This window comes from Ovis aries, chromosome 8 (assembly GCF_016772045.2).
Source record: "Ovis aries strain OAR_USU_Benz2616 breed Rambouillet chromosome 8, ARS-UI_Ramb_v3.0, whole genome shotgun sequence".
NCBI classification, from domain to species: Eukaryota; Metazoa; Chordata; class Mammalia; order Artiodactyla; family Bovidae; genus Ovis; species Ovis aries.
This window is the reverse complement of record NC_056061.1, coordinates 188,228-199,289: the sequence shown is the minus strand read 5'-3', so window position 1 is coordinate 199,289 and position 11,062 is coordinate 188,228. Positions and strand designations below refer to the sequence as shown.

Genomic DNA, 11,062 nt, shown 5'->3' with positions numbered 1-11,062 from the left:
TTCCATGCTTGCAATCAATCAAACGACTGTACACTGGAAAATGTACCAGAAGACCAGGCACAGACTCACGATTTCGTTAATGTAATAACACTAGAGTTAGAAGTAAAGCAAACTGCAGGATTTAAGTCTATTCTAAACTGAAAAACTGGACATCTGGAGTACCACATGGCGTGACTGTGTGGTATGAACTTTGAATAAAAGCTATGAATGGCGAAAGCAAAGAGGCCGCCTCTGGAGCATATTCGTCCGGCTGCTCGCCTCCGAACCGAACCAGTCGTGGATTCTCCGGCTCTGTCGGCCTCCGCCCTCGCCCGCCGCCCGGGTCCCCGGGCCTTAGACTTCTCTCCAGTCGGAAGGGGCGCGGAGGGTAGGAGGCGGTGAGACACCAGCCCTGGTACAGCAGGAGGCTCGAGGAGTTGGTCCGGAACCCGCGAAACTGCAAGGCTGGGGACGCGAGATGGACTGCCCTAATATCGGTTAAAGCGCTACCCTAATATCGGTGTCTGCAGTTAAACCGGGAATGGTATAGAGGGAAGCTTCTGGATGTCCCCACCCGGCCGCCTCCTCGCCGCCCCACCCCCCAGCTGTGCAGCGAGTAATTCATACAAAAGGACGACTCGCCTCTGCCCCGGGAAGCCCAGGGACCGTCGATAAACTCCCACTACCCTGGAACCGAGGGAGCGCTCGTCCCCGCCCCCCACCGACCCGCTCTCGTCCTCCTCTGGGTCTAGAGGAGCATGCGCGGGGCGCCCAGCGCTCGTCTGTGGGCTGACCGTACATCGCCTACGGTCCCCGAGACGTTGGGGGAGGGGATGGAGATTGAACTGGTGCCTGGTGGAGGCGGCGCGGGGTAAACTGGGAAAGTGGTGTCGTGTGCTGGCTCCGCCCTTTTCCCCGAGGGTGGGGGAGAACCGTATATAAGTGCCGTAGTCCCCGTGAACGTTCTTTTTCGCAACGGGTTTGCCGCCAGGACACAGGTGAGTGCCGGGTGTGGCTTCTGTGGGCCCGGCCTCCCCCGACGGCCGCGGCCTTCGCGTGCGTGTACTTCCCGCCGCGCCCGTGGGCATCTTCACCATGTTCTTGACCCGAATTTCGGGGTGTGAGCGGGTGGGGGTGGGGTGGGGTGGGGAGAGTTCGAGGCCTTGCGCTTTTCTCGCAGTACCTTCGCCTCGTGTTTGGGTTGAGGCCTGGGCTGTGGCACCGTGGCCGCTGCGTGTGGATCCTGCCGCGCTTTGCCGCCCGGTTCCCCCCACCCCGCCGCCACACACACTATTGAACAACTCCACACAGCCGCGGGTTTTCGGCCGGGGCGGTTCCCCCGAGGCCGGCCGGGGGCTGACAGGATGGGCTTCTCGGCGCTCGTCGGGATCTGGGGTGGGGGGCGGCCGCGAGGCGCGGAGGACTTGGGCCGGCTTCCCCCGCGCACATGCCATCGCGGCCTCGCTGGCCCGAGGCGGGGCGGGAGAGCCGTGGCGGCCGGGCGAGCAGAGCGCCGCCCCACCCGGCACCAGTTGCGTGCGCGGAAAGATGGCCGCTCCCCGGCCCCTCTGCACGGCTTCAAAATGGAGGACGCGGCGGCCCGGGCGGGGAGCGGCCGGTGAGTCACCCGCACAAAGGCCCCGGCCCGGTCCCAGCCTGGCGCCGCTTCTTTGGGACACCCACCCCCGCCCCCCGGGGCCGACCGGGTGCCGTCCTGGCCTCTCGATGCCTCGAGGTTCTAGAGCTACACATGGGGTGGGGGAGGGGAATCTGGACGGTGGAGCTTATGGGTGGAGACTTGAGTTGGGCCAGCTTGGCACTGGTTGTAATGCTCCTTGGAATTTGCCCTTGGAGTTTGGATCGTAGCTTTTTCTTCAGTTTCCAGACAGTGGTTTAAAGTGTTTAACACACCTCCACCCCTTTCCAATTAGGTGTCGTGAAAACCACCGTTAAACCTAAGCCAAAATGGGAAAGGAGAAGACCCACATCAACATCGTTGTCATTGGGCACGTAGATTCAGGGAAGTCTACCACGACTGGCCATCTGATCTACAAATGTGGCGGGATCGACAAGAGAACAATTGAAAAGTTCGAGAAGGAGGCAGCCGAGGTAGGCAAAATTAGAATGAATATTGGCTGAGCAAGTGCATTTGAGTGGCAATTTTCCGAAAACTAGCCACTAGTCTAGACTTACTAGTTAAAAGGTATATTGCAAAGTTTGCTAAGTCAGTTAACTTTTGAAAATAAGGTAAATGCACTTAAGTGTACAGTTGTAAGTGAAATCCAGCATTTTTTCCAAGTTAGGGAAAAGAATTTCGTGTTGGAGTTCATGTTTTAGTTACCAAGTAATTGTGGTTAATCTTTCTAGATGGGAAAGGGCTCCTTCAAATATGCCTGGGTCTTGGACAAACTGAAAGCTGAACGTGAGCGTGGTATTACCATTGATATCTCCCTGTGGAAGTTTGAGACCAGCAAGTACTATGTTACCATCATTGATGCCCCAGGACACAGAGACTTCATCAAAAACATGATTACAGGCACATCCCAGGTTTGTGAGACTAAAAACTACTGAAAATAACTCTGGGTCTGTTTTTACACTGGCAGAGCTGTGGATCCTTTTTAAGAACTTAGTTTAACAGGATGTGATTTGTTTTCTTTCAAAGGCTGACTGTGCTGTCCTGATTGTTGCTGCTGGTGTTGGTGAATTTGAAGCCGGTATCTCCAAGAACGGGCAGACCCGTGAGCATGCCCTTCTGGCTTACACCCTGGGTGTGAAACAACTAATTGTTGGCGTTAACAAAATGGATTCTACTGAGCCACCCTATAGCCAGAAGAGATACGAGGAAATTGTTAAGGAAGTCAGCACCTACATTAAGAAAATTGGCTACAACCCCGACACAGTAGCATTTGTGCCAATTTCTGGCTGGAATGGTGACAACATGCTGGAGCCAAGTGCTAATGTAAGTGATTTTAAAGTTTTTAAGACTTAAGGTCTGTAATGGGGTTTAGTTTGATGGTAACCCAGCCTTTCTTGTTTTAGATGCCATGGTTCAAGGGATGGAAAGTCACCCGTAAGGACGGCAATGCCAGTGGAACCACCCTGCTTGAAGCTCTGGATTGCATCCTGCCACCAACTCGCCCAACTGACAAACCCTTGCGTTTGCCTCTCCAGGATGTCTATAAAATTGGTGGTAAGTAGAATAAAACCATTAGAATTTGTTAGAATTTGTCTGGGTTGGTATAATACTATCGGCCTCCGTTTGAGGCATTTATTAAGTTCTGTAAACGTTTATTTTAGGTATTGGTACTGTACCTGTGGGTCGTGTGGAGACTGGTGTTCTCAAACCTGGCATGGTGGTCACCTTTGCTCCAGTCAATGTAACAACTGAGGTGAAGTCCGTAGAAATGCACCATGAAGCATTGAGTGAAGCCCTTCCTGGGGACAATGTGGGCTTCAATGTCAAGAACGTGTCTGTCAAAGATGTCCGTCGTGGCAATGTGGCTGGTGACAGCAAAAATGATCCACCCATGGAAGCTGCTGGCTTCACAGCTCAGGTAACACTTAGAGACAAGTTTTTATTTATTGCTATAACTTTAAGGGTCTTTGAGACACAACTAAATGCACGTCTTCTTTCCAGGTGATTATTTTGAACCATCCAGGCCAAATCAGTGCTGGATATGCACCTGTGCTGGATTGTCACACAGCTCACATTGCTTGCAAGTTTGCTGAGCTGAAGGAGAAGATTGATCGTCGTTCTGGGAAAAAGCTGGAAGATGGCCCTAAATTCTTGAAATCTGGTGACGCTGCCATCGTTGATATGGTTCCTGGCAAGCCTATGTGTGTCGAGAGCTTTTCTGATTATCCTCCCTTGGGTGAGGATGTTTTTCTGGTGTAATTAAAAACTAAATTTTAGAAGTAAACCTGAAGGTTTGAAAAATGTCTCTAATGGTAATACAATGTTTGTTTTTCATAGGCCGTTTTGCTGTGCGTGACATGAGACAGACAGTCGCTGTGGGTGTCATCAAAGCAGTGGACAAGAAGGCAGCTGGAGCTGGCAAGGTCACCAAGTCTGCCCAGAAAGCTCAGAAGGCTAAATGAATATTATCCCCAATACCTGCCACCCCAGTCTTAATCAGTGGTGGAAGAACGGTCTCAGAACTGTTTGTCTCAATTGGCCATTTAAGTTTAATAGTAAAAGACTGGTTAATGATAACAATGCATCGTAAAACCTTCAGAAGGAAAGGAGAATGTTTTTGTGGACCATATGTTTTGTGTGTGGCAGTTTAAGTTATTAGTTTTTAAAATCAGTACTTTTTAATGAAAACAACTTGACCAAAAATCTGTCACAGAATTTGAGACCCATTAAAAAAAGTTTAATGAGAAACCTGTGTCTTCTTTTGGTCAACACTGTAATTCCCTATAGTACTACTTTGGTAAGAGTTGCTTATAAGCTATTTCTAGTAAAACAATTTTCAAATTAAGGGTTTGTATTTCTAGGGTGGAGTTTCAGGTTTGTTAACCTTAAGTTGAGAGCTCATCTGTTTTAATAACATCTTAAGCATTGGTGCAACACTTTCTAGGTTAGGACAGATGAGCAAAGAGTAACTGTTTTATATGTAAGCTAGTTTGTAAGGTCAGATTCTATAGTATAGAAGCTCCTGTTGCATATAAAATTTTGTATGGTTACATAAATGAATAAATAGTCATTTAGTTTCCAGTTATGAGGATGTGCATTCACATTTATAATTGGTTAATCTAAAATGTGAGGCTTAAACAGTATTGAGTACTGCCCTGCTAGAGTTAATTGTATACAGGTTCTAGAAAAATAAAAGACTAGGAAAAATAAAAGATGCTGGAGGCTAATTGTGTTTCCTGTCACTTAAATAGAAATGAACTTTATAGGAATTTTTATCTAATGGGCAAGGTTGGGTGATGAGAACCAACTACATGGGCGAGGAGGGTATGGTCTTGAGCGTAGGTTCATCTAGTTAATGTTTTCAAAGTTAACTGCCATTTAAAAAACTAGAAAGGACGTTGGAAAGTTGTCATTTGCAGGTTGCTATAATTTGACAGTTGAATGAAAATAACCCTTAACACCAGAGGAATTTTGTAACCTGTCAATTGCAGGGCTTGGTCACAAATGGGAAAAGCTAGGTAGTCAGCTGATAATTGGTCTCTGGGTATAAGCAATGTAATTCTAAGTTAACCTTGGTTTTGATAGTAAGTCTTAACACATTTGCAGAAACTGAGTAATTCTGTATCTGATAACTTGGCTTTTATAATAGGAAAATTAATCCAGCTGAAGCTGGTGAAGTGACACCAGATAGCATTCTGGAAGCCTTTTTTGCAAATAGCATCCTGTGAAATGTAGACAGGTGGATTGTTAATTGCAATTTTTCCTGGATAAAAATAATTTATATGGCCATTGGTAGGGGCTCTAAAATGACAAAAGATTTGGTCCCTAGCTTGTTCCTTAATGTTTGACAGGTATGGGGTTAACTGATTTGAATAAAGATTGTTAGTAAATAGTGAAGATTTGTCTTCACAAGGAAGGTTTCATTGCAGAAAATAGCTTTCATTAAGTGTAAGTTTAAGGAGAGCAAGACAGTTGGCATACTTGGAGCCATAGATTTGTCTGTACAGAATTTCTGTGAGCACCACCTACTGGTGGTCACTACAGACTAGTTTAAAACATGAATTTCTAGATTCAGGATGAATGTTTTGCTCAGTTTTTTGTACAGTTGCCTTTTCCAATATGAACTGACTGAAAAGATTTTATAAAGCTAACTGGTGCTTGACCTTAAACCCCATTTTTAAAATTGCCTAGCTGTTGAAATGGAATCATGTTAAAACTTGGCCCCAGGAATTCTTGTGTCATTTCAGAATGAGAGGCAGGATGATTTCTGAAAAAATGATTCTTAATCCAATTTCCACAATAGGCAGTCTAGTTGAGTTTTGGCCAGATTATGCTTTGGGGGTTTTTTCAAGAGCATGAGCAGTTCATTTGTTTGGGTTCTGGTCTGCCCAAAAGCAGATTGCATATACTGAAGAGCTTGATTATTAGTAATTTGCAGAATGGGGTATATAATACCAGGACAGGACTATAGATTTTTTTATTAAGTATTTACCTTTGTTACCTTTTGTTAGGTTGAGCATTGAGCTCATGCCAAACACAGGCTGTTTCTGGCTCTATATACAATTCTTGAAATAGGCAACTCTAGAAAAGGGATGAAAAGTTGTGTGTCAAGATGTCCTTTTATGTTTTCGGTGGATAGGTGTTAGATGTCCTTTTGAAATGCTGCAGCACTATAGACAGTCACTTGGGAATTATTAAAGGTATATTAGTTGTTCCCTTGTATCTTGAATGAGCAGCATGAGTTCTCAATCTTGTGATAAGAGAAGAGCAAGCTCTTCCATATGAGAAGGTGGGATGAGATGTGTTTTCCTTTATTTGCAATGTTCCTGAAATTTTTCCTGACCTGGTTTTGCTTTTCATGACATCTCTCCTTTTTTCTTCCACCTTCTCACCACCTTTTTTCTTCTCTCACCCAGGTGGCATCAGAGTCCTCTGTTTGCAGGCCTCTGGGAACTTCCTAGACAAGTTAAAATCACAATTGAAGTTGCATTGCTTGCTCAGGTGATAGTGATTTAGAAAAAACCACATGGTTTCTGAAAGGTCATTGACCTCTGATCCAGTGGAAAACTTGGAAAGGACCGTAATGGGTGTCTTTTCTAAATAGGTTAGGCTACATAGTCCTGCTGTTAATAGGAATGAGTGAGATTAGTGAATTTGTCATATACCTGGGACAACCTTCAGCAGGCCCATGGATCTCCCAAGCCTTGAGTGCTCAGTGAGAACAAAGATCACGTTAATATTTCAAGTAAGCAATAATAGAAAACTTAGTGGAATATTTTAAAGTTCTAACCACTTTTTTCATTGAGGTTCCTTAACCTAAAATTTACCCTGTAAAAGCGTTTTGCAAGTTTTGGTAAAGTTTACCAAAAAATACTGTATTTACCACAATCATGGTATAGAATATTCCCATCACCTTTCCCCCTCCCTCAAATTCCCCATGCCCCTGTGTGGTCAATCACTCTTCTCTACCTCTTATTCTTCGTAACTACTGACCTATATTCTTTTCCCGTTTTGTTTGCAGCAGTGTCAGAAACCTGAGTTGATAATCATATGTAGCCTTTGAATCTGGTTTCTTTATAGCATGATGCCTTTGAGATCTGTTTTGCATGTATCAGTAATCTGTTCCTTTTTAATAACTATAAGCTTGTTTACAGCTGAGGGACATTGGTTGTTTTGGATAATTACAAATAAACCACTAAACATTCACATATAGGTTTGTGTGTGATTATAGGTTTTCATTTTCCTTGTGTAAAAACCAAGGAGTGGGATTGCTTATTCTTGGCAAGTGTGTACTTTTTAAGAAACTGCTAAAATTTTTCAGTGAACCGTTAGTAATTTAGGTGAAGTAAAGTTTTATTTTGATACGAATTTTTTGAAAATAATTCATTTGGCTGTTATTGTCGGGTCTCAGTTGTGGCACATGGGATCTTAGTTATATCACTATCTCCCATTGTAGCACAGCTAGGGGCCCTCTAGTTGTGGCATATAGGGTTAGTTGCCTGACCAGGGATCGAATCCACATCCTCTGAATTATTAATCATTGGACCACCAAGGAAGTCCTTGATGTGATTTATTTTTTAATGAAAATTAATTTGAATAAGGTTTCCCTTGTAGCTCAGTAAAGGATCTATCTGCAGTGCAGGAGACCTGGGTTCGATCCCTGGGTTGGGAAGATTCCCTGGAGAAGGAAATGGCAAACTGCTCCAGTATCTTTGCCTGGAAAATGTCATGGACAGAGGAGCCTTGTGGGCTGCAGTCTATGGGGTTGCAGAGTTGGGCTCGACTGAGTGACTAAAGTGTTACACTGAGACTCTAGGACAGGGGCGCCAGACACTATTCTGTTCCACACACTTGGGATAGGATTGTGAACAAAACAGATAAAAGGCTGTGCTCTTTGAGTTGACAGTCTACTGGGGGATCTAGATACTGAGTTAAGTAGGTAAAATTCTGAGTTCTGGTGATGCTCTTAAGGGAAAGAAGGATGCTGTGAGCAGCAAATGTGAAAGGGATGTAATTTAGATTGTTTAGAGAAGGTTATTTGTCAGAAATAGCTGAGATATTAAAGGATAAGTAAAAATTACTGAGTTGAAAAATGTGAAAACGTTGCACTACTTTGTAACAATTACATAGAATCAGAAGCCTTGTGGGTGTGAATCACTCGGTTGTGTCTGACTGTGGAAGCTCACACACTGTAATCTGCCAGGCTCCTCTCTCCATGGAATTATCCAGACAAGAATACTAGAGTTGGTAGCCTATTCCTTCTCCAGGGGATCTTCCCAACCTAAGGATCAAACCTAGGTCTCCTGCATTGCAGGTGGATTCTTTACCAGCTGAGCTTCCAAGAAAGCCCTAGAAAAGTCTTGAAAACCTAAAAACCGTTGAACTGCTCAAATCGATTTTGAATATTCTCATTGCAGTTTTTGGTTGATTACTTTGTCAGTGTGGGGTTGTCTGAGGCACAGTTGCTAGGTTGTGTCTGACACTTTCTGACCTCATTGATACTACTCTATTTGACTCCACTAGGCTTTTCTGTTCATGGAATTTTCCAGGCAAGAATACTGGAGTGGGTTGTCATTCCTATTCCAGGGGATCTTCGTGACCCAGGGATTGAACCCTCGTCTCCAGCATCCCTTTCCTTGGCAGGCAGGTTCTTTATCACTGAGTCACTTGAGAAAGCCCCATAGTGCTATCACTCCTATTACAAATGAGAGACTGAGGAATGGAGGCTACTAAATCATCCCATTGCTGGATGAAATTTTTTCTTTAAATATTATTGCTGGTAACATAACTAGGGTATTCTCTTGGTCTAATTGAATGATTTCATTTTCTTTTGTTAAGAGTTACTAATTTACCTGAAGACGCCAGTCACACCTGAGCTAAACACTTCAGTTCCTACAGCTGTTTCTTAAATTGAATAGTTGATTTACAATGTTTTTTTCAGGTGTACAGCACAGTGACTCAGTTATATGTGTGTGTATACTTTTTCAGGGGCTTCCCAGGTGGCTCAGTGGTAAAGAATCTGGCTACCAAGTAGGAGACACGGGTTCCATCCCCGGATTGGGAGCTGGTAACCCACTCCACTATTCTTGCCTGGGAAATCCCTATGTTCCATGAGGGCTATATTCCGTGGGGTCGCAAGAGAGTTGGACGTGATGTAGGGACTTAACACTTTTTCCCCAGACTCTTCCTATATAAGTTATTAAAAAATATTGAATATAGTTCTCTATACTATATAGTAGATTTTACTGGTTATATATTTTTTTGTTTTTTTCTTGGCCTCACTGCATGGCAACACGTGGGATCTTAATTCCACATTTAACAATGGATTGAACCCACACACCCTGCAGTGGAAGTGCAAAGTCTTAACTGCTAGACTGCCAGGGAAGTCCCTGGTTATCTTTTTATGTATGATTCCATTTATATGAAATGTCCAGACTAGACAGAGCCAGAGAGAAAGCAATGATTAAAAATATTCTAAATTTAGTGATGGTTACACAACAGTAGATATACTCCAAACCGTTGACTTATACTTTAAAGAGGTGAATGTTGTATGTGAGTTACATCTCATAGCTTTTTTAAAAAATGTCAGGTATCAGGACAGCCCAGAGGTCAGTTGCTAAAGGCCAAATGTCCATCATGGGCTGATTCTGCAGTCTGTCTTTGATCCACACACTACACAAAGCAGTTACTACACAGATTACTAGTTCCTTGCCCTAGTAGAAATCTGCACAATTGAGGGATCTCAATTTCTCTAAATAGGCTGATATTAGGTTGGGTGTGTGAATGTGTGTATGGCTTGTGAATTAAAGTGACTTGAAGCAGAACCACCTGTGTAACAGGCCCTGGCTGGCTTTTGGGTATGTGAGTCGGGAGAGGAAGGAAGGTGTCCCAGTTTTCTGTTATTTAATCACTAAGTCATGTCTGATTGCACCCCCATGAACCATAGCACACCAGGCTTCCCTGTCCCTGTGCTTCTCTATCTCCTGGAGTTTGCTCAAGCTCGTCCATTGAGTGGGCAATGCTATCCAACCATCTCATCCTCTGTTGCCCCCTTCTGTCCTCAATTTTTCCCAGCATCAGTCTTTTCCAATGAGTTTGCTCTTCACATAAAATCACCTGTGACCATTTCATGTGGCCTGGGTTTCTTTGTGGCAGGCACTGGGTTCCATGAGTGAGAATCCTAAAGGAAACAGATGGAAGCCTTATTATCTTTAATAGGACTCAGCTTTGGAATTCATGTAATGTCATTTCTGTAGTCACTGGCTCACTCCAGAAACCCCAGCTCTAGGTGAGAGGAGTGTCACTGTCATGTGGTGGGAAGAGCATGTGAGACAGAAGTTGTGGTCATCTTTGGAAAATATGGTATTTTTATGATAGTCTGTATAGTGCAGTCTCAGTCATGTCCAACTCTTTGGGACCCCATGGACTACAGCATGCCAGGCCTCCCTGTCCATCACCAACTCCTTCTGGAGTTTACTGAAACTCATGTCCATTGAGTCAGTGATGCCATCCAACCATCTCATCCTCTGTCGTCCCCTTCTCTGCCTTCAATTTTTCAGGGTCTTTTCAAAGGCATCAGTTTTTCACATCAGGTCGCCAAAGTATTGGAGATTCAACATCAGTGTTTACAGTGAATATTCAGGACTGATTTCCTTTAGGATGGACTGGTTGGATCTCCTTGCAGTCCAAGGGACTCTCAAGAGTCTTCTCCAACACCGAGTTCAAAAGCATCAGTTCTTCGGCACTCAGCTTTCTTTATAGTCCAATTCTCACATCCATACCTGACTACTGGAAAAACCATAGCCTTGACTAGATGGATTGTTGTTGGCAAAGATGTCTCTGCTTTTTAATATGCTGTCTAGGTTGGTCATAGCTTTTCTTCCAAGGAGCAAGTGTCTTTTAATTTCATGGCTGCAGTCACCATCTGCATTGAGTTTGGAGCCCCCA

General features: G+C 44.3%; 1 protein-coding gene across 1 annotated transcript; it reads left to right on the top strand.

Annotated features, from left to right (window-relative positions):
- Positions 1-944: 944 nt before the first annotated feature.
- On the top strand, positions 945-7,323 carry EEF1A1 (eukaryotic translation elongation factor 1 alpha 1). Its single transcript, XM_027972283.3, has 8 exons — positions 945-977; positions 1,911-2,088; positions 2,347-2,526; positions 2,642-2,938; positions 3,019-3,169; positions 3,277-3,533; positions 3,617-3,851; positions 3,953-7,323. Exons 2-8 carry the CDS (start codon positions 1,945-1,947, stop codon positions 4,075-4,077), a joined length of 1,389 nt encoding a protein of 462 aa, XP_027828084.1. The 5' UTR covers positions 945-977; positions 1,911-1,944; the 3' UTR covers positions 4,078-7,323.
- The last annotated feature ends 3,739 nt before the right edge of the window (positions 7,324-11,062 follow it).